Genomic DNA, 21,562 nt, shown 5'->3' with positions numbered 1-21,562 from the left:
TGGTAGCTGACACTGAACCCTTACTATGTGCCGGGCACTGTGCTAAGCACTTTTCATCTATTAATTTATTTGATCCTCTCAGCAATCCTATGATATGGTTGTTATTATTATTTTCTTCGTTTTGCAGATAAGCAACAGAGGCACAAACAGGTGAGGCAGCTTGCCCAGGTTACTAGCCAGTAAGTGATAAAGTGTCATAGATGAGGCAGTACTTGGCCTGGGAGTACTTGGCTGAGATAAGATATAAACATAAATACCTAAGACAGAAAACAAAAGGTTACAAACACCATACGAATACAGATAAAATGTTATAGGAACTTAGAGTCAGTTAACCACTAAAGAAATTTAGTTAACCACTGAAGAGTTAGTTAACCACTAAGTGGAATCTTGGGCATATTGCAGGTAGTTGAAGATGTGTCCTTTTTGTGGAGGTGGTAATGGGTGACACTGTAAAATGTTTTCTGTGTCTCAGATTATGTGAAAAATGCCGCAGATTAACACACCTTCTTCAATTCACAGGCTGTTGTCCCTGGACCAGCAGAGCATCCCCTGCAGTACAACTATACTTTCTGGTACTCCAGAAGGACCCCCGGCCGTCCCACCAGCTCACAGAGCTATGAACAGAATATCAAACAGATTGGCACCTTTGCCTCTGTGAGTACTTACTGGTTTAATGTAGTGAGCCGTGGTAACACATTCATGCCTATGCTTACCTCATTGTGTTTGTTTATCTTCCTGGTAACCTGTTTAGGCTTCTGGTTTCTTTATCTGACTGACCTGAGTCCCTGAGGTCAGGTTTGCTCATTCTTAGATTTCTCATTAGACATCCATAAGTAACATACATAGGTATCAAGAAGTATGTGAATTGACAAGTTGACCGTAAGGGGACAATACAAAAATACAGGTTTGTTTAAGTAGATACGTACTGAGTCCTTATTGCGTGCAAAGTGTCATGGAGGATAAAAAATTTTATAATACGTTGTATCTATTTTTATGAAGCTTGACAGTAAAGTCAAGAGTAAAATTCAGAAGTTTCTCTTGTATTAAGAACCTCCTATTAATGGGGCACCTGGCTGGTAGAGCATGGGACTCTTAATCTTGGGGGCATAGAGCTTACTTAAAAAAAAGAAAAAAGAGGCGCCTGGGTGGCTCAGTCGTTAAGCGTCTGCCTTCGGCTCAGGTCATGATCCCAGGGTCCTGGGATCAAGCCCCGCATTGGGTTCCCTGCTCTGCGGGAAGCCTGCTTCTCCCTCTCCCACTACCCCTGCTTGTGTTCCCTCTCTCACTGTGTCTCTCTTTGTCTAATAAATAAATAAAATCTTTAAAAAAAAAAAAAAAGAACCTCCCATTAGGCTTTTGGATATGTTAGTAACTATGCATAGTGTAGCATCTTTTTCCTGTGTTCAGAAAGAAAATGAAATCCTAATAATTGTTTTTGTAGGTACTGTCAGAGTCAGAAATAGCCCCAGCTCTCTCTGTCTCCCTCACAGGTGGCTAGGTTTGTGTACCCTGAAAGCTGTCTGCAACTAACACAAGTCTTGTTCAACAAAAATTTTTATGCACTTTCTACGTGCTGTACATTTGTTTTCTGGGCAGAATCAAATACAGGATTTGTTATTTTCTTGAAATTGTGGAGGTTTTTTCCCATTTAAAATGCAGACACACTGGAGGGCGCCTGGGTGGCTCAGTTGGTTAAGCGACTGCCTTCGACTCAGGTCATGATCCTGGAGTCCCGGGATTGAGTCCCACATCGGGCTCCCCGCTCAGCGGGGAGTCTGCTTCTCCCTCTGACCCTCTTCCCTCTCGTGCTCTCTGTCTCTCATTCTCTCTCTCTCTCAAATAAATAAATAAAATCTTTAAAAAAAAATGCAGACACTGGAAAAGGAAACTGTAACAGACAGTAAACATTACAATAAATTGGTAAAGAAGAAAGACACAGTAATAGGCACTTGATGTAATTTCCTTTGATCATCATAATAACCCTATGAGATCAGTGATATCCGTATTTTACAAACAAGGAAAGTGAGACTTGGGTTAAGTATCTGATCAAAGTGTCAAGTCAGTCATAATGTACTTGAAGTGGAGGAGCCAGGATTGAAACTTAGGTTGGGTAGGCTGTAAAAGCTATATTCCAGAGTCCATACATACATACTCTTTCATTTACTCTTCCATCACACCAAAGTGCAAGTCAGGTGTCTCTAATATTTTTAATGTTATTTCTAGACAAACTATCCATTTATCACTAATCAGTTATATATTTGTATATGTATATATGTGTACACACACACACACACACACACAGCCGGTAATCAGATTATCTGATTACTCTGCTGAGTTGATACAATTTCAGCCCAAAGCAAGGATTTGTTTTAGTTAGCCTGTGCTTGCTTTTCTTTCTTTCTTTCTTTCTTTCTCTTTCTTTTTCTTTCTTCCTTCCTTTCTTTCTTCCTTCCTTCCTTCCTTCCTTCCTTCCTTTCTTTCTTTCTTTCTTCCTTTTTCTTTCTTTCTTTCTTTTTCTTTCTTCCTTTCTTTTTCTTTCTTTCTTTATTTTCTTTCCTTCTTTCTTTTTCTTTCCTTCTTTCTTTTTCTTTCCTTCCTTCCTTCTTTCTTCCAAGTAGGCTCCATGCCCAGCATGGGGCTCAAACTCATGACCCTGAGGTTAAGAGTTGCATGCTCCACCAACTGAGCCAGCCAGGTGCCTGCCTGTGCTCCCTTACTACTGGTAGATGTAGGCTTTTTTGTAATACTAAAAATAGCTTGTGCACTGGGTGCATATTTGGTTCAAGAAATGTTTGTTGAATGAATTCACTCACAGTTCTAAAATGAATTAAGACCTTGCCCTTAAAGAAGTAAGTCATTCCCAGGGATTTTAATACAGGGAGATAGTGAGAAGTGGTATAGGGAAGGCATGGCTAAAATGCTCTTGACGTTCACAGGAAAGAAGGAATTAATTCCAACTTGGGGAAAGCCTCTTTGGAGGAAATGGGCTTAAAATTAAACTTAAGGAGTCCTGGCTGGCTCATTCAGAAGGACATGTGACTCTTGATGTCCTGGTTGTGAGTTCAAACCCCACATTGAGTGTAGAGATAACTAAAAAAAATAAATAAACTTAAATATATATATGTATAATATATATAATAAACATTATATATATAATTGAACTTAAAAATTTGAACAGGAGATATGAAAAGAACGGAATTGTTGGTAAAGGGAATAATAGAAATAAACTTTTGAAAATATCAGTGCATTCCTAACATTCCTGAATCTATCACAAAAATGTTGATGACCTGCCATGTGGGAAAGTTAGACATTACAGGGAAGGTAGCAGCCCATTGTGTTCTGAACAACTGGATGAGCACTTGGAGGGTCAGAGAAGATTGAACTTAGGGTGGGGGGGGAGTTTTCATTCAGGATTCTGTTATTTTGGGGGTAATTGTGAATATTTCTAGCATTTTTCTTTTCCTTTTAAGAAAGGCATATATGAATTTACTCAGCTTGTGCGCAAAGGGTTTTCTTTTCTTTTTTTAAGATTTTATTTTATTAGCGCACACACAAGTTGGGGGGAGAGGGGTAGAGGGAGAGGCAGATTTCCTACTGAGCAGGGAGCCCAACATGGGGCTCCATATGCGGGGCTCAATCCCAGGACCCCAAGATCACAGCCCAAGCCAAAGGTGGACACTTAACAGACTGAGCCACCTCAGCACCTCTCTTTTCTTTTCTTTTGGCATAAATGTTGAGTTGACTAGAGCAACATCATCAGCATCATCTGGGGTGTCATTCTTCCAGACTCAATGGCTGTGTGACCATGGTGTTTAAAGTTGGCTGTCATGTAAGTCAAGGCATTAGGAAATGTCTCACAATATTAGGTTCCTCACAGAGAAATAATCACATTGTGGAACCTTTTATCAAATCTAAAGCAGCATTTCTCAGTGCTCCTTAATCCTAATATTTGACCATATTTAAAAGTTCTTGAAGTCAGGGTGACTAAGAAGGCAGTGTCTTAAAATAGGAGAGCAGTGGACTTGGGGATCACATGGCTCATCTGCTCTGGTGCTGGACTCAGGGCAGGGCCAGTTCTGAAACCATTTTCTCAACTATAAAATGAGGAAGGTAATTGAGATTATTTCTTTTTTCAAAGATTTATTTTGGAGAGAGAGTGTGTGTGCTAGTGGGGGGAGGGGCAGACGGAGAGGGAGGGGAGAAACATACTCCCTGCTGAGCCCAGAGCCCGATGTAGAGCTCGATGTAGGGCTCCAGGACCCCAAGACCATGAACTGAGCCGAAACCAAGAGTCAGACGCTCAACCAACTGAGCCACCCCGGTGCCCCGAGATTATTTCTGAAGTCTTTTTTTGTGCAGCTCACATTCTGAGTCTGAACATTTGTTTTTTGGTTTCAGTAAGGAGTTTCAAAAACCAAAATTGCCTAAAGAGAAGGAAGAATAAATCTTTTAAAGCCTAATAGTATTTCTCAAGTTGTTTACTTCATCTCTTTTGTGATTTGGATATAAGATTGTGACTATGAGATTCTGTAGTCTGGCTATAAAATTGGAAGAGACCAAACTGCTAATAATGCAATGCTTGATCGGGGAATTGGGGTGGCTGGTATACTTTCTCCCTAACCACCCCCACCCCCAATTCCTAATTCACAGTGAGCCACAGGTTCTAGTGGGTGTATTTTGTTTCTTCCCACTGTGTCAGCGTGGAAAAAGATGATTGCTCATTTAATACATATGGCCTCTTACTGCCCCCAATTGCTGTATACAGTTAAACATAGTGGTTGTTGAGATGAGACACTGCTTCAAAATCCTATGAATGGCACTTGTTCCTGACTTCTTTCTACCATGAGACAGTTCCCGTGTTCCTGTTCTCTAGAGGAACTGCCACTTCATAGAGTGCAAGGTCTCTTTCTCCTGAGTTGCTATCCACATCTAGAAGTATGACCTGAATCTCTGACTACTCAATACCCATTTTCAGCTACACATTATGATGTCTTGCTGGGTGTTTGTTGAGAACCTCCTCATTGGTGTATTGGCAAATACCAACTGACTTCACACTATTCCACGTTTTTTCTCTCTTCCTAAAGTGTGCCTCTTCACTAGCCAGTACTTTGTGGGTGTCCCCTGTGAGTTACAAAGGACTAGGGAAGTAAGGTCTCCTTATCATGGCACTACTGAGAGAAACGGGAACAGCTCGATAAGTAGAAATAAGCATGTATCTGATAGAGAAATAATGCCGTTTTCTAACAGGATTATGAAGGAGGGGCAAGGATTATGAAGGAGGGACAAGGAGAAACAAATTTTCTAGCTAAGAAGAGGGACTTAAACCCCAAATATGAGAGGCTGAGTTCTTTTGGTTTGGGCTATCCTGGCCTCAGCAAGGGCACCATGGTTTAGAGTAGTGCGTGTGGTTAATCCCATCACTTATGCTCAATAAGCAAACAGAAGTAAAATGTATTCATTGTAGTTAATGCTGTATCTGCAAATAAACCAGTCTTTGAGAAGTGATCAAACTTCATGGGGATGTGATGTATAGCATGATGACTATAGTTAATAATAATGTATTTTTTAAAAAGTGATTTGGTTCTAAAAAAAATACATTCAGGCTGAGGTTATGTGACACTTCAAATACCTCAAGACTAAAAGAATTCCACTGTGTTGGGACGCCTGGCTGGCTCAGCTGGTAGAGTGTGACACTGTAAGATTTTATTTGCTCACTTGACAGAGCACAAGTAGGGGGAGCAGCAGAGGGAGAGGGAGAAGGAGGCCCCCGGCTGAGCAGGGAGCCTGATGCAGGGCTCATTCCCAGGACCCTGGGATCACGACCCGAGCCGAAGGCAGTTGCTTAACTGACTGAGCCACCCAGGCGCCCCAAGTGTGAGACTCTTAATCTCAGGGTCGTGAGTTCAAGCTCCACGTTGGGCGTAGAGCCTACTTAAGAAAAAGAAAGAAACTGAAAGGATTCCACTGTGTAAAACAGGGTCCTCTTACAGCATTTGATGCTTATCCTGGGGCTTCCACAACTAGGGCTCCTGGCTGAGGCATTTTCCACCTAAAGAGTTTTTTCTTGTATCAGCAGTATTATATCTTTATACTTCCCATACAACCTGCCTTCCCGCATACTTCCCCAAATGAAAGTGTGTCCTCCAAAAAGTAGAGTCTGTAGCAGAGTGTCTTCCATGTTTATGTTCTTCGCTTAAATCTCATACTCATTCAAAGATAAAAGAAAGACACATCTTTTGTGCTCTGGGGCCTTCTCTCTACAGGTGGAGCAGTTCTGGAGGTTTTATAGCCACATGGTACGTCCTGGGGACCTGACAGGCCACAGTGACTTCCATCTCTTCAAAGAAGGCATTAAACCCATGTGGGAGGTAAGCCTGGAGGACCTCAGACCACTGTTCTGAATGTTTGGGTTTTTTTTTGTTTTTTTTTTTTTTAGCCTTGGTAAGGTTAAAAGTATTTGAAGTCTTCTGTCGGAGTGGCATCACTATTTGGTACATCCTTAGAGCCAGGACCTCTGGGAAAAGGCGCTGATGTCATTGCTTGTCTATGTGTTTACAAAGATTTTTTTTATCACTAAAATGGTATTACAACAACATTAAAGGACTTTTTTTTTAATTACCCTTATTCCCATCAAACTGGTTGTGTGTGTGTGTGTGTGTGTGTGTGTGTGTGTGTGTGTGAGAGTGAGTGATATATTACTGTAGCGTATGTGTGATTGAAGTGGGTAAAAGGTAAGCTTACTGACAGGCAGTAGCTGGAAACCCAGAGCTGAGCTCTGTGACCTCTTTACTGTAATCCATCGTCTGTTCTGATGCCAGGGCATTTTTTAGAAGACAAATGTGAACGCACACACACACCCAACTATAGGCCCTCCGCAGCTCTGCATTGCTCACATGATCTTGCACTCACTCACCCTACAGGCCTCATCTCCCAGCATGCCTAGGCCTTCCCTTCGGTGCAGCCAGCCTTCCTCTTTGCACATCTCCCTGACACACAGTCCCAGTTTGTACAAGGCCATGTTTTTCTTGATGCCTGCAGACCCTTCACCTGCTTTACCTGCCTAACTCTGTGTTCCTCAAGACCCAGCTTAATGTTTCCTCTTCTTGAGTGTTTTTGTCTTGTTCTTCTTTAACTTCGTCTATCTCTGTTACAGCAACACTTGTCAGACTCTACTGCTGTCATTAGTTTTCTTGGCTGTCTCCTCCACTTTCTTGTATCAACAATACCAGACTGGGGCGCCTAGGTGGCTCAGACGGTTAAGCGTCTGCCTTCAGCTCAGGTCATGATCTCAGAGTGCTGGTATCGAGCCCCACATCGGGCTCCCTGCTCAGTGGGGAGCCTGCTTCTCCCTCTGCCTCTGCCTGCTGCTTCCTCTGCTTGTGCTCTCTCTCTGTCAAAAATAAATTAAAAAAAAACAATACCAGACTGGATCTGGTAGAGACTGTGGCTTTGCGTGTGTGTGCTTGAGACATAGTGACACTTGGTAAATTTTTAGTGAAGTGAGGAATGATCTGTGTTTGAAATCTGACATCACTTTATTTTGGTTCCTAAAGTAGTTTGAGAAAAAGAGGATTATTTTTAAAGGTCAGCTTAGCCATTCATTGGTATGGCTTGTACCAAGGATTCCCACCTTGTCTTCTTTTCTTCCCATTTCTTGTCTCCCTAGTCCTACCACCATTTTTCCTATAAAGTTGAATAACTGGAAAGTGACAAGACATCTCAAGTGTTCAAGGGATCCCTGGCTTTTTTCCTGCCTTCATACAAAAGTAAAAGACCTGCGAAACCACATATTAACTTTAATGCTTTCTCTCTTGTACAGGATGATGCAAATAAAAATGGTGGCAAGTGGATTATTCGGCTGCGGAAGGGCTTGGCATCCCGTTGCTGGGAGAATCTTATCCTGGCCATGTTGGGGGAACAGTTCATGGTTGGGGAGGAGATCTGTGGGGCTGTGGTCTCTGTCCGGTTTCAGGTAAGCCACGCCGTAGGCAGGTCTGGTTTCTTGTGTTGCCTTTACTCTCCTCACTGCCTCTGGTTTGCTTTGACGATTCCTTCTGTTCCTCCTGTAGGAGGACATTATTTCAATATGGAATAAGACTGCCAGTGACCAAGCAACCACAGCCCGAATCCGGGATACGCTTCGGCGAGTGCTTAACCTACCTCCCAACACCATTATGGAGTACAAAACCCACACCGACAGCATCAAGTACGTGTTGGGGCTGCTTGGGGGGCATGTCCCTAAGCTTAGGAGAAGTAGGTCCTTAGTTGGGCCCGGAGGAATATGGTCGTACAGGAGCCTGACTTATGGAGAAGGGACAGACCAGTCTTCCCCTCTAGTGCTTCTGGCCACTCGTAGCAGTTCTTTGCCGGTGCGGCTCCCTGCCCACCTACACTGTGGGGCACTTTGTATCAGAGACAGCCCTTCTGCAGAATCCCAGTTGCACTGCCTGGGCTTGCTTTATTTACACAGGCTGTCTTGTCTTTCATTCACTAACCACTATCTTAAAATGAAAGACAAAGTGCTCTTCATTTTCTTGCTGTTTTTTAAGATAATTTCACTGAACAATCCAGCCCTCCTCCCTGTCCACCCTTCACCTCACTTTTGCATGTCTTTTTAACCTGTTAGCGTCAGTCTGTTTTCTTTGTCCTGGGAAATTGACTTCTTACCGGGAATGACAACTCCATTTCATTGTGTGTAGAGCTGAAATTGTAGAGGAAGCAGAATAGTGTGTTCGTGAGAGTAGAATCTAAGGGGGAAGCTTGAATGCCAAAGGGGAAGTAAGCTTTGTGATCTGCCTAGGACTTGGGGTACCTAGAGTTGGATGTCCACAAATGAGAATCACAGGTTAGGGTTGCTCCTCCAGTGATCGAAGTCATATTATGAAGAAGTTGTGGGGAGTGGCTGTCAGGTTTTCTCAAAACTGGAGGGAGAGCTTAGCCAACTAGGAGTTGGCACTTTTAGGTTTAACTCTCTCCTTTGACTCCAGTATCAATATGTGCCTTTGGCAAGTCTCTGCCACTCTGCTTCAGTCTCCCCATCTGTAAGATGGGGGCTAATAATACTTTACCTAACAGGATTGTTGTGAGGCTGATTTAATCTTTGTAATTGAAGGTCCTCAGGTGGAGAATGCTCTTATAGGGCGAAGTATTATTATTGCTATCATCGTCATCATTAGTAATAATATCATCATCATGTTATTCTTATTAAAGACTAGTAATGAGCCCAGTGTTGGTGTTCAGCAGGCAAACTATTTGGGAATCTTTTTCCCATGCATTCACAGAGAATGTTGTGGGTGGAGTTGGCTTAAACCAGCTAAGTGCCAGTTTTTTACTGGGAACACTGCCACAAGAGTTGGTCCATAATCAGATGGCTGGTTGTGACTCATCCGTAGCCACCAACAGTTATTAGCCAGCCATGGCCCCAATTGCTTGCCTTAGCAGTCCTGAGTTAGCATTGTTTTTCTCTAGGTAGATTTCCCCATTCTTCGTTCTGGGAGAGACTAGTTTCTGCCCTCCAGCCAGACACAGTCCAGGCTGGAGAGATCCACACTTACTTTTTCTAGGACTCTTAATGTTCAAGGTTCCCAAATGCCCTCCATCCCCCTACCCCTCAAAAGCAAGCTTTCACCTGGCTAGGAAAGGGAAAGAGGTATTTTTCAACTCTCCCCTCTCCACTGTTCTCCCTCTCTAATACCCTGAGGCGGTTCTTCCTGACTTTTGTAGAAACATGAACAAGTCCTTACAGAGTCTAGGAGAGCCTGTGGGCTTTTTGCCTTAGTCTGCTGCTCGCTGCTTTATCAAGAGATCTGCCTAGCACTCCAGCCCTGCAGCTACAGGGACCAGAAACCCTCCTTGAGTCCCAGATGCTACTTTCCCTCGCGTCTCCCTCTCTTTCCTCTCCCAATGTGCCCACCTTTTGCACTTCCACTAGAATGCCAGGCAGGCTGGGCCCCCAAAGGCTCCTTTTTCAAAACCTCTGGAAGCCGCGGTTGAATGTGCCATGACCCTCTCCCTCTCTGGATGGCACCATCATTGAAGCTGGCATCATCGGAGTCTCTTGTTCTGTTGGCGTGCTACCTGGAAGATCCTTCTGTCCTGGACAAGAGGAATTGGAAGAGCATTTTATGTTTTAAGAACAGGCTGACACGCAGCAGCTACAACAACAGCTGAGATCACTTAATAAATGGTGCTAAACTAGCTTGTCTCATGCTCTCGCTCTTTATGGTGCATCAAAGAAGTGGCCTTTCAGACTGATTGTCACCATATTAAGGAATGGCACAGACTTCTCCATGGAGGGCCATCGGGGGAATGCAGCCTCATTTCCATAAGCCCATTGTAGTGTCACATGGTATTTTGTTCCAGTTCTGCTGAGGTCTGACATAATGAGGTGACATCTCGCTCTCAAAATGAGACCCCGTTTTCTGGTACTTGAATTTATAGTTCCCATCTGGTTATGCTGATGACCGGACCAGAGTGATTTCTGATTAGAATTCAGCTTGAAAGTCTGTTAAGGTTGGAAAGGGGGATCCTTGGCCTTTGCTTCACTGACTTTGTTTGCCTTTACTTCAAAGAACTCTCTTGCTTGAAGGGAAAAGCCCTGCTTCCGTCTGTGTGTGGCTGTGTGTATGCAGTTTCCTCGCTTTGTGTTAGCAGGGTTTTCTCGCTGCCAGAGCTGCCCAGACCACGAGCTCTCTGCCGGCCTTCTCCCTTCTGTTTTCCATTTAGAGCCAAATCCTCTTCCTCTTCGAGCTAGTCCTGCTTGTAAGTTTTCAGAGTTCGAGCCCTTCCCTTTCTCCCAGTCCCCAGGGTTGTTGTGCATCAGGATCTGGGGTGGGGAAATGTCTTCATCCTGTAAGAGTTGGCTCCTTAGGATATCTAACTGTAGCGCATACCAGCCCCTCAGACGCTTTGTGGCTTGGCTTGTACGTGCTACAGCACGGCCTTTAGGCCCCTGACCTGCATGTAGGGTTTCAGCAGGCCTCGTGTTACTTTAAGTTTTCTTAGGAGCTCCTACCCAAGCCAAAAATAAACAATTTTTGCAGAACTTCAGGTTAGATTGCCTGATAGCATCTTGAAGGTGGCTGTGGGTGTACTGTGGAGTTTTCCAAAGCGGCTCTTCCATTTTGGCAGCAACACCCTGCACTTCTACCATCCTGATTGATCACCAGGCTGCACGTGGCCCGGGATCTCACAGAACACACAATGGGACTAGCCTTTAACATTCTGGAGGTGTTTGTGTGATTGGTTCTCTGCTTATTGCATATCCAAAATTGGTTGAAGTACCTGGAAAATGGGAGGTTTGTTGGCATATGGAAATGCCTGTTCTCTCTGTTTTTAGCGTTGTCAAAGAATTACCTTCCATGGCCTTCTCCCTCTTGCCTTCCAATATTATGTTACACGTATTGACCTTAATTTCGGCTCTATAACTGGTCCAGGAGATGAGCTTGATGTCACCATCCAGAGTAAGAGTTGATCAGAAAGCACCAAACCCACGCGGAGGCCCCTGTGATCCTTGCCAAATGTGAACAGAAGTCCGAGCTGTTAGGCTTTGTTCTAGTCCTTGTGGCTGTCCCACAGGTGTGGCTTTGGTTAAGCCCAGGAACAGCAGTGAGAACGTGAGAACTCAGGGGAAGTGAAGGAAGAAGGAACGGAACCTTTGTTCTCCCCCAAGTTCCCTGGAGAGTAGGGCTGCTGGAAATAGGGGCATTTTTCCAGGAATGGCTTCGATTTCTCAGTCACGTTTCTCCACCTCGCTGTGTTTCAGTCCAGTTTTCAATGTCCTTTTTCAACTGGTTTTTCCAGCCCTTCCCTAGTCATGCTGCTTGCGGGCTTTTCCTGCTGCACTCCTAGGTGAGTTGAGGCCAGCGCTGCCGCGTACCGTGCGTGGTGAGCTGCTTTGCCGCCCAGGGGACGCCTGCCTGCTGCCTCCAACCGTTGTTCATTGCCAATAGTTCCACCCTTGAAGGGTGAGCAGGTCCCGATGACAAATGGGAAACCTGTTAAATTGAGTGTTAGCTCCGGTGCATGGCTCCTCTTAATGAGACCAGTCATAGTTGAGGTTTCATCGGTTTGGGCCCTTGCAAGCATCAAGTAACTGACTATCCTCTCTGAGGAGCAATCTCCTAACGCAGCCAGACTTGAAACCAGCAAGGGACCACCAGGATAAAACTTGGCACAGAGCCACATAAAGCAGCAATATCTTTTGTGAGGAAATTCCTGTTTGGAATAGTCCCATTGAGTTCCTTTGTGCATCTGGCCTGGAATGGAAAAGGGGAAGACAGGGCCAGCTTCACTCAGTGGGCCACAGTACTGGGGAGTCTGACCAGACCCCACTGCACAGGAAGTTGAGGGTAGGTGATTTCTCTTTATTACTTTATTCTAGAGGAGAGCTGGGTCAAACATGGGGACTTTGCTTTACCACATCTAGATTTCATTGTATTTAAACATTGAACTTTGTAGGCAAGAACCACCCATCCCTTCTCCTATCTTAGCTAAATCAGAATCATAGCCTGGTGGCACTGAGTCACACCAGCATAATTGCTGGCCTGGCTTTGCGTTTATGAAATGCTCCCCCATACCGATGTTCAAAGCAAAGAAAGCCCAGACTGGCAGGAGGCTGAGCTCGTCCATGAATGTATCAAGTGCCAGATAAGCGCGAGGCTGTGAACCAGGCTTTAGGCAGGGTGGGGGCAAATACAGTTACCCAGAAATGAGATCTCTGCTGTCAGAATTTGTTTTCTGGTAAGTGAGCTGGGACAAGAGTGGTCTCTAAAGGACTCTTTGTCACTCTGTCATTTGAATCTGTTCAGAATTCCCTGTAGGCTCTGTTAATCTCAGGGCAATTTTTTTTTTTTTTAACTCCATTCATATGACACTTCTAACATTTAACTTGTTCTTTCTTCACCTTTAAAAGAAGCAAGTTTTAATAATACCTAAAATACCTGGGATGCCAGATGGAGAATAGCTAGAAAATTCATACCTAGCTCTAGGTGGTTGACTTGCCTCTTAACCAAGCATTGGCCTACGAGAGTAAGAATGATTGTTCAATGACCGTGACCAACCGTTTGATTTCCACTGAATCCATGTGAGGAAATTTCTGTACCCAGATTCTTCATGTTGAGGTCTAGCATCTGAAGAAGATCCTTCTGAAGAAAATGGGAGGGCAGTTTCATACTGGAATGGATTAGAGGGGAACTCTGAAATCTGTATTTCTGCAGGTTCTTGACACAGAACTGCTCTGTTTGGACTAGTGTAGGCCTTTCTGGAAACAAAAGGATAAATGAGATGAAGCTTCAACACAGCCATGTAATTCCTTGTTGACACCTAAATTGCTTAAAATAGAATTGAAATCTCACTGTTAGAAGGAGAGAGGGGTTTCCTAGGCCGCTGCCCAAGCATCGGACTTGCTTTGCCCTTATCTTCGTTTGGAGTGGAGAATGAAATAGCCTTCTGATGTCACTCACGGACTCAGGAAGTTCACCGCATCACCACCTCTCCAGAAAGGGCTGTGGAATGGAACAAATGTCTTGCTGTGGACATTGAGTTTGTGAATTGACAAAAGACTGGCACGCTTGTTTGGTGGTCTTACATTTTTCTTCAATTCAGTTAGCATGTATGAGTAGCTTTGGTAATACTCTCTGAAGAAACCATCAACTGCAGATCTACCTCTTGAGGTAGATCATTAACTTATAATTGCTGTCGCTGTTCAAAAGAGGGAAAAACTAATGAAACGTACAAATATTACCCAAAAGAAGGAATTTGTTATTCCAGGTCACTGTATTTAATCCCTCCCTATTTAAAAAAAAAAAAAAAAACTACCTGTAGAAGGCCTAGTAATGAAGTATATTTTTTGGCCATAATATTAAAACTGTAGTGAGTGACAGAATATGTTGTCACCCCGGGTATTGTCATCCCTTTAAACCAAGAATGGAATAATTGCCAATAAGGAATTTTCTATTTAGAAGTACCAGATTACCCATTTTATATATATATATTTCCCAGGAAACATACCAGGCACTTTGTCCCTAATGGGGCTGAAAAGTAGCTAGAGCAAAAAGGTAGGACATCAGCTCCTCCGAGGAAACTCGAGGTGGTTTAGGGCTTCAGGATGCATGGGGGAATCTGGTTTTCTCCTGCTTTTTGGCCAGCAGTTACCAAGGGCTTGTTCTTCGTGGAGCGGCACCCAAAAAGACTGTGTACCCCTCGATCACAGTTCTTATCCCTTCCTAACCCCAATTACTAAATCGAGTTAATTGGCATGAAAGTTATAAGGAGCACTGATCCCGAGAAATGTTGAACTGTGACCTACACAGTTTAAGTTAACAGTTACGTGGGTATTTCCAGAAACAGATGGAACCTGATACAGATTTGGGGTATGAGTTGAGAGGGGTCAGAAGGTTGGAAATGTGAAAGCAGATAAAGTGCTGTAGTTGCCTCATTGCATCTTCAGACATCCTGATGCCAGTGGGTACCTGCCCTTACCCCCAGGGTAAGGCCTGATGAAGGAAAAGAACTCCTGCCACCAGTCCTCATGCCCCCAAAGGCAGAAAGCACTGCTGCCTTTCACCCCAGTGCTGAGGGGGATCTCTCGGGATGGTCAAGCTTAGCGCTGACCTCAGTGCCCCCCCCCCCCGCCCCACCCCCGGTAGACTTGCAGGCAGCAGGTAGAAGAAGGACTGGCAGATGCTCGAGGGGATGGTGAGGGCCAGACTGCCCCAGTGGAGCAAGCCAGGAGCAGTGCCCAATGCCGCTCAGGGGGGCTGGCCACCACTGCTACTGCGAGTGGGAAGCCCAGAGGGGAAGCCTTACCGCTGGGCTTCCAGGTGCTGGTGGGCCCCACCCGGCCTGGAGGTGTTGGAAGTGGGACGTGGGGTTACCGTGTCTGTGCTCTCTTTGTTAAAAAGCCGTTGACCTGAATGTGCTATTGTGTTTTTTGTCTCTGGTTTGCCAGGGCCTGGGAGGAGTTTCATGGCCTGGTGAACAGCAGCGGCCGCTGATCGGACGCTCCCCTCTGTCTCTCACACTCAGGGTAGGGCCTTGTCTATCTTCTCTGTAACCTTGTGACATACCTCTCAGCCACAGGCCCCCTCTTCCCAAGGGCATGCGCTCTCCCCACGTACTGGCAGCCTTGCCTCTGCCAACGTGGGGCCTGCTCCAGCCTCTCCTCTCTGACTGATTGTCACAGTCTCAGAAAAGTACTGAGTCCAAAGCCACGGAACCATCCTTGCAGGGCCACCTGTCTCCTGGTGAACCTCTGGGAAGATTGTTTAACTTACTATACCCCTATTTTCTCATTTGGAAAAGTGAGGTTCCACGGACTAAAATGTCTCAGATCTCTTCCAATGCCAACATTTCATGTTTATAAATGTGCCACAGATCCTTTGTTTTTTGCCCAGACGTGGCCATTTTTAAGCCATCTGGCAAAGTCCTGTGACTAACAGGCCAATTCCATAGGCTCCGGTGTGGGTTAGGTGAGAGGTATGGCTCTTGTTTGCTGGTGGTGTTTGTCAGTTGTGAGCAAACAGTGATAGAACCTGAGGGTTTCACAATGAGAGTGAGCTGCGGTAGATGCAGGGTGTGCTCTCACTAGACCACACGCTTACTGGCAGGGAGAGGCCCTGGGAAATCGAAGGCAGGTCGACTGACACATTCACTTTAAGAACATTTGTATTTCAATTAAGAGAGTGCCAAGTCCATGTCTGTCTCTTTAGCAGACGGAACTGGGTCAGTTTATTCTGGATGAAAGGACAGTATCCACATGTGCCTGCCCTGAGAGCATATTCCTGGACATTAACTACCCCCCACCACCACCCCCATCCCTGTGAGAGAGAGAATTGCTAAAATTGGAGCAGAACATGTTAGCTGTAGTAGCTGCTTCAGAACTCCCCCTTCCCAGGAAGGAAATGAGGCAGTTTCAAGAGAAGGAGACCAGCATCCCTCGGCTGGGCAGGAAGAGAGGATGACACTGAGGGACGGAAGCAGGTGGCCCGGGGTCTGAGTACTCTGTGGAGCTGGGATGATCTGTAGATAAACAGTCCCAGAATTCCTGCACGCATGGATAATGCCACTCATCTCTTTTTTAATAGTTTAATTCCTTTATTATAAATTCAATTTTTAGATGATGCTACATTTTAAAAATTGCCGTTTATTTAAAAGGTTTCTCTGTAAAATATAGTCAACAGAATTCTGAGGTAGCTGCTAGTATATACCAGGAGGGATGAAAAACATGCATGGGCTGTAATGTTGGCTACACTGATTTGCAGGTTGAAAAATAAGTCAGATTTCCAGAGCCCTGGCACTATAATGGAATTGGTTGTTTTTTTTTTTAAGATTTTATTTATTCATTTGAGACACAGAGATACAGAGAGAGGAGAGAGAGAGAGAGAGCAAGCATGAGCGGGGGAGAGGCAGAGGGAGAGGGAGAAGCAGGTACCCCGGTGATCAGGAGCCCGATGTGGAGCTCGATCCCAGGACCCTGGGTCCATGACCTGAGCCAAAGGCAGATGTTTAACCATCTGAGCCACCCAGGCGCCCTGGAATTGTTTTAATAACATTACCATATTTGATTATTTGTAGGATTCCTTTTTTTTTAATATCCCTAAAATCAGGGTGCTTACAGTGAATATGATAAAAAAAAATTTGACATAGTTTAATTGGCAGTATTTAGAGTACGTAAAACGATGGGATCTTTAAAAATCAGTAGTGTCTTATGTTCCATGAAGGGGGAGGAAAGGCTTTAAAATGAAATTGGGGGCGCCTGGGTGGCTCAGTTGGTTAAGCGACTGCCTTCGGCTCGGGTCATGATCCTGGAGTCCCGGGATCGAGTCCCGCATCGGGCTCCCTGCTCAGCAGGGGGTCTGCTTCTCCCTGTGACCCTCTTCCCTCTCGTGCTCTCTATCTCTCATTCTCTCTCTCTCAAATAAATAAATAAAATCTTTAAAAAAAAAAAAAATAAAAAAAAAATAAAATGAAATTGGAAGAGTCAGAATGGGAGAAAACTTAAACTATTCCCTCCCCCTTCGCTAACAATGAATCCCTCGGGAAAGATATCTGAATTGCCTTGAAATCACGCCATTTTGCAATCTCTTTGTTCTTTTAGCTGCCCCTGTATCTTTTTTATCCGGCAGATGAAGAAAGCACTTCATGAGCACCACATAATTTGGTGTCCCCCCCCTTTTTTTAGGTAGGCTCCACGCCCAACGTGGGGCTTGAACTCACCACCCTGAGATCAGGTCAGATGCTTTACCGACTGAGCCAGTTAGGTGCCCTCTAGGTGTTCTTGAAGCCCATGGCCTCGGGAGTCTGAGAGGAGTATTAGCGTCTACACGAAAAAAAATCACCTCATTTCATTGTCCGAAAGACCTGAAAAGGACTCCAATTTCATTCCTATCACCTTACCCCTGGACGAGGTGCTCTAAGAGGCTGGGTACCTCCAGCTCATAGCTCCTCATCCACTCCACCTTTTCTTCTCCCCCTTCCAAGTAGACCATCATCTGGGGAGAAATAAAAACTGCTATTTAAGTAATTTTTTTTTTAAGTAATTCTTCTTGAACCACAAATACTTCCCCTCAGTTTACCTGATATCTTATGCTATTACATATAGCTGCTAATATTTTAGAACTGTTTCATTTGATCTGCATTACAAATCAGTATTGCACTTTTAACCACAGCTTCAACAGAAGTCCCGGTTAGCTGCTGGGGAGGATTTAGGGTTACTTATATGTCTGGCCTGGCAAGCGCAGAGCAGTGATCTATGTTGTTGGGGAATGAAGTTGGCACTGAGTGGGAGATTAGAGATTGAAACTTGCCCCACTGAACCTAGGAAGGGATTGCAATTTTATTTAATATCCAGTGAGGGAGAGGGGAGGAAGCCAGAGCTGGCCCGGGGTGGACAGCTGACAGAGAATGTTCCTCGGAAGACCGTGTGTAAGCTGAATCGTGAGTGTACTCTCAGACCCCCCTCCAGAGCAGAGTCAGGTAGGGCTCCTCCTCAGTTTTCCCTTGAGGCCCCAGAACAACTGTGCTGCCCCTGCTGGGCAGGAGCACAGCGATACCTTCCTACAAGAACATGCCTGTGAGGAACCAGCCACCTTGCTTCCCTGTTGTCCACCCTCAAGAGCCAGCCTCTACCTCAGCTTATTCTTCCCAGAGTTGGAACTTGTCCTTTTCTCTAGAAGGATGAAAAAGGTGATTATGGGGAGGCAGAGCAGATTAGAAAGCTATTTCAGAGTATTTGGGCAATGGATTTGCCTAAGATGCCTGGGAACGTGAAGCTGGAAGCCAGTTTGGTTAGGGCTCTGGTATTTCTGAGGCCCCACTATCAGGACAGAGTCATCCAGTAGAGCACATCTTTCTGACTTCTCTAGCCTTGTGGGTCTTTCGGCTTCTGTGCCCTGATGTGTAAAAATCCTCGGGAATAAATTAAGATACAGAGGAAAAACTGATGTCTGAAAAGCCCCTTTAAATCAGTACACTAGGCCCAGTCCCAGTTGCTTATTTTACATAAATTCACAGATGAGGATGTAAAAATGTTCTTATTTCCTTCTAAAAGATCTGTTGTATCATTAAAAAAACCAAAAACAACAGAAAACCCTTCCTGGTCACCCTTGCACCATCACAACATTGCTGGGTGGCTAGAGGGGCTAGCTTTTAGGAGCTCACTCTGGATTTTCTAAATTATAGTTTGCTTTTAAAAGAACAGAAGACCATCTTTTTAAAAACTTAAAAGTTGTCTGTGACCTCTGCCACCTCCTGTCTTCCTCCTCCCTTTCTGTGTCTCCTAATCTCTCTGGCACTGCAGGCCTGGGATGAGGGACGGAACCGTGGATTAGTTCTCAGCTGGTCTGAGCTGAACGCATTCCTCAGACTAAATTTGGCAGCGAGCTGTTCTCAGCCCTTTTTTTTTTTTTTTTTTTTTTAAAGAAAAGCTGGACCAGAGCCACCAGCTGCCACCAGCCTGTCATTGTCAGGAGCCTGTCACCCGTTCTCATTGCTCTTTGTTTTCCTTTATATCAAACTCTGGACAAGCTCAGCTAGATTTTTCTGGCTCCTTACTCTTCTCCCCTTTTCTACATTACAAATAAACCTTAGAATAATTGTGATTTCTTAGATTTTCTGACCCTGAAGAGATCTGTGATAATAGAAGTACTTAGAATAAATAGTAAATATCTGGATAGGAAAGTATTATAGAGCTCTTTAGTTTACCTGCCACAGAGAGAAAATTTGTCTGTGGCCCAAGCCCCGCACAGTACAGGGACTCTTCCAAAAGATAAAGGTGACCTGCTTACAGTGATGACTTGTCCAGAAAGTTCTTTCCTCTTCGTCACTAAACAGATGAATGGCTGGGTCGAGACACTTGCCTGCCATCTCTCTTACTCCAAGATAAATCATTTTCCCAGTCAGAAAATCCTGTGATGCTACCGTCCCACACCCCGCCTTTCTATTTACTCATTTTATTTCTCCCTGCTGATTGACTTTTGTGATCCAGTTGATCTGTGGGGATAGAGGGGGCATCAAAAGGGAAGAAAGGGAACAGAGCAAACCATTCCTTCCTGATCACTTCTTTTGTTAGTAGAGGGCTTCTCTGACACAGTCTCAGTAGTACATCATCCCCAAGGGGGCTCAGAAGTCACACACACACACATCAGTTACGCCCGCTTGTCTGTTTTATAATCAGATACATCCTTATTCATCCTTGGCTAGCTACTTGTGGCACCTCAGTGGGATCTGTCCTTTTGAAAGACCCTTTAAAAAGATGATCACCCCATTAAGTTTTTCTTTGTGTTCAGTCTTTACCTCCTTAGGTGGAAATCTTCAAAATGCTCAGTAGCCATGGATAAATGAGCTACATGGTCATACATGTCAGTTATAAAAGTACTAGTGGTCTGTTGAGATAACATCAGTTTCTTCCCAGCCAGAGTTCACCTACACCAGCTCTGGTCTCCTCTCTCAGTGTACTTGTCCACAGTCATTCTCCTTGTGTATTGAGGGCTGTTCTCTCCTGGCAGCGTGCTGCCATCATGGGGAGAATCTGTTATGCTAACTGGAGACTGCTCTTTGGGCTGAGCATATTCTTTGATATGTACTCTGCACCAATAGCCATATGCCCAATAAGTTGTAGCAATTTTAAGATGGGTCAGTTAAAGCTAAGGCTTCTAGAATATCCCACTAAAACTAAAGGGAAGTAATGACTCAAAAATCAGATTAATGAGAATTTCTATTCTAGAATTTCAGATACTTTAAAGTCTGAAGCTCTGAGCTATAGCAGCAGATGAGGTGATCTTTAAAGCCCTTTCCAGCCCTAAGACTGTGGGATTCAAATGGCAATGTGAAATGCTGAGATGTTGGATTTCTAGTGTGGAACAGGATAGGTTTCTGGTGGGTGGCCAAGCCTGTCTACATCCAAGAGAAGGCAACTAAGAGAACATGACTTACCATGTGTTACATACACACATGCTTCTCTTTTAAGAATTATAGCTAAGTGTCTAAAGTAAAGGCTATGAGTATTTCATCTGTGGAATATCCTTTTATAAGTAGCTATACGTTTTGAACAGTTTTTTGGTTGATTGGTAGGTTGATTTTTTTGAATACATGATATAATCACATCGTTTGATTTTTTTTAAGTATGTGTGCATATGTGTGTGTGTGAGAAAAGAGGGGGTTTCCTCCCCACTCTAACTGCATCTGCTCAGTTCTGCTGTGCCCCCCTTTCCCTCCTCCACTGCCCCACGTAACCATTGTTGGTTTCTTGTTGTGGCCTTACAGACTTTTTGTCCGTACAAGCAATATGAACTATGACCTTATTTCCCCCACCCACACTTACACAAAAGGTGGTGTACTATGTACATACACTATTGCATGCCTTCTCAGTTTCTCTTGGAAAGTTTTCCATATTAGTAGTGAGCTTCCTTGGCTTGTTTTTTTAAGCTGCACAAGTGTCCCAGTGAATGAATGTGCCATAATAGTCATATTTAACCAGTGCCCTTTTGCTAGGTATGTGGGTTGTTTCTAATCTTTGGCTCTTGAAAATAGTCGAGTTGAAGTGTTCAAAGGGACTTGGGAGGTGGTTTGCTATGTTGGCATTAGATTAGCAAGGAAGGAAATTTTGGGGGTGTGTCATGAGGGCCCTGGAGCTGCTGAGTTCAGGTCTCCGCCCCTGCCCCTGCCCCTGCCCCGTATGTGTGTTGTTGCCTGTAGAAGATCTGTGTATTGAATGCTGTGTTTTCTCCCATTTTTTTCTTTCAGGGACAATTCAAGCTTTCGAAATACAAAAATCACATTGTGAAAGTACTCAAGCTGGCAATAATCCTTTTCTGTATGTGTGTGTTTGTCCGAAATGGATGGGAGGTCTCCAGCTGGTCCTTCCATCTGCTCACTGAAGGGACGTCCCTGAGCCGTGTGCTCCCCTTTTGCACTCATTCCTGGAGGACGGATTCCGCTAGACACCCTCCAGCATCGCTGACTTTATAAAGCGGAAAAACAGAAAACGTGACTTTGTAATGGACAGACTTTTTTTTAAATGGGATTCTGTCGGGGTGGGGGGAGTTCAGCCTTTCGTTTTGCT

At 44.5% G+C, this 21,562-nt stretch overlaps 1 protein-coding gene across 2 annotated transcripts in view; it reads left to right on the top strand.

The window, feature by feature from the left end:
• The window catches only part of EIF4E2 (eukaryotic translation initiation factor 4E family member 2), a 28,679-nt gene extending 7,348 nt beyond the window's left edge, over window positions 1-21,331 (top strand). The window contains exons 3-8 of one of the 2 annotated variants that reach the window (XM_028105183.2): window positions 520-654; window positions 6,264-6,368; window positions 7,820-7,972; window positions 8,070-8,206; window positions 14,951-15,028; window positions 21,244-21,331. In XM_028105183.2, coding sequence (XP_027960984.1) covers window positions 520-654; window positions 6,264-6,368; window positions 7,820-7,972; window positions 8,070-8,206; window positions 14,951-14,996 — 576 coding nt within the window. In that variant the 3' untranslated portion in view covers window positions 14,997-15,028; window positions 21,244-21,331. Of the gene's footprint in view, window positions 1-519; window positions 655-6,263; window positions 6,369-7,819; window positions 7,973-8,069; window positions 8,207-9,931; window positions 10,198-14,950; window positions 15,029-21,243 lie in introns of those variants that run through there. The other variant, XM_028105182.1, reaches the window with a different exon arrangement.
• The last annotated feature ends 231 nt before the right edge of the window (window positions 21,332-21,562 follow it).

Source organism: Eumetopias jubatus, unplaced genomic scaffold (genome assembly GCF_037043125.1).
Source record: "Eumetopias jubatus isolate StellerSeaLion01/CBP00866 unplaced genomic scaffold, mEumJub1_p1.0 scaffold_3, whole genome shotgun sequence".
Lineage (NCBI taxonomy): Eukaryota > Metazoa > Chordata > Mammalia > Carnivora > Otariidae > Eumetopias > Eumetopias jubatus.
Note: the sequence above shows the minus strand (reverse complement) of the source record. Positions and strands in the feature narration are given on the sequence as shown.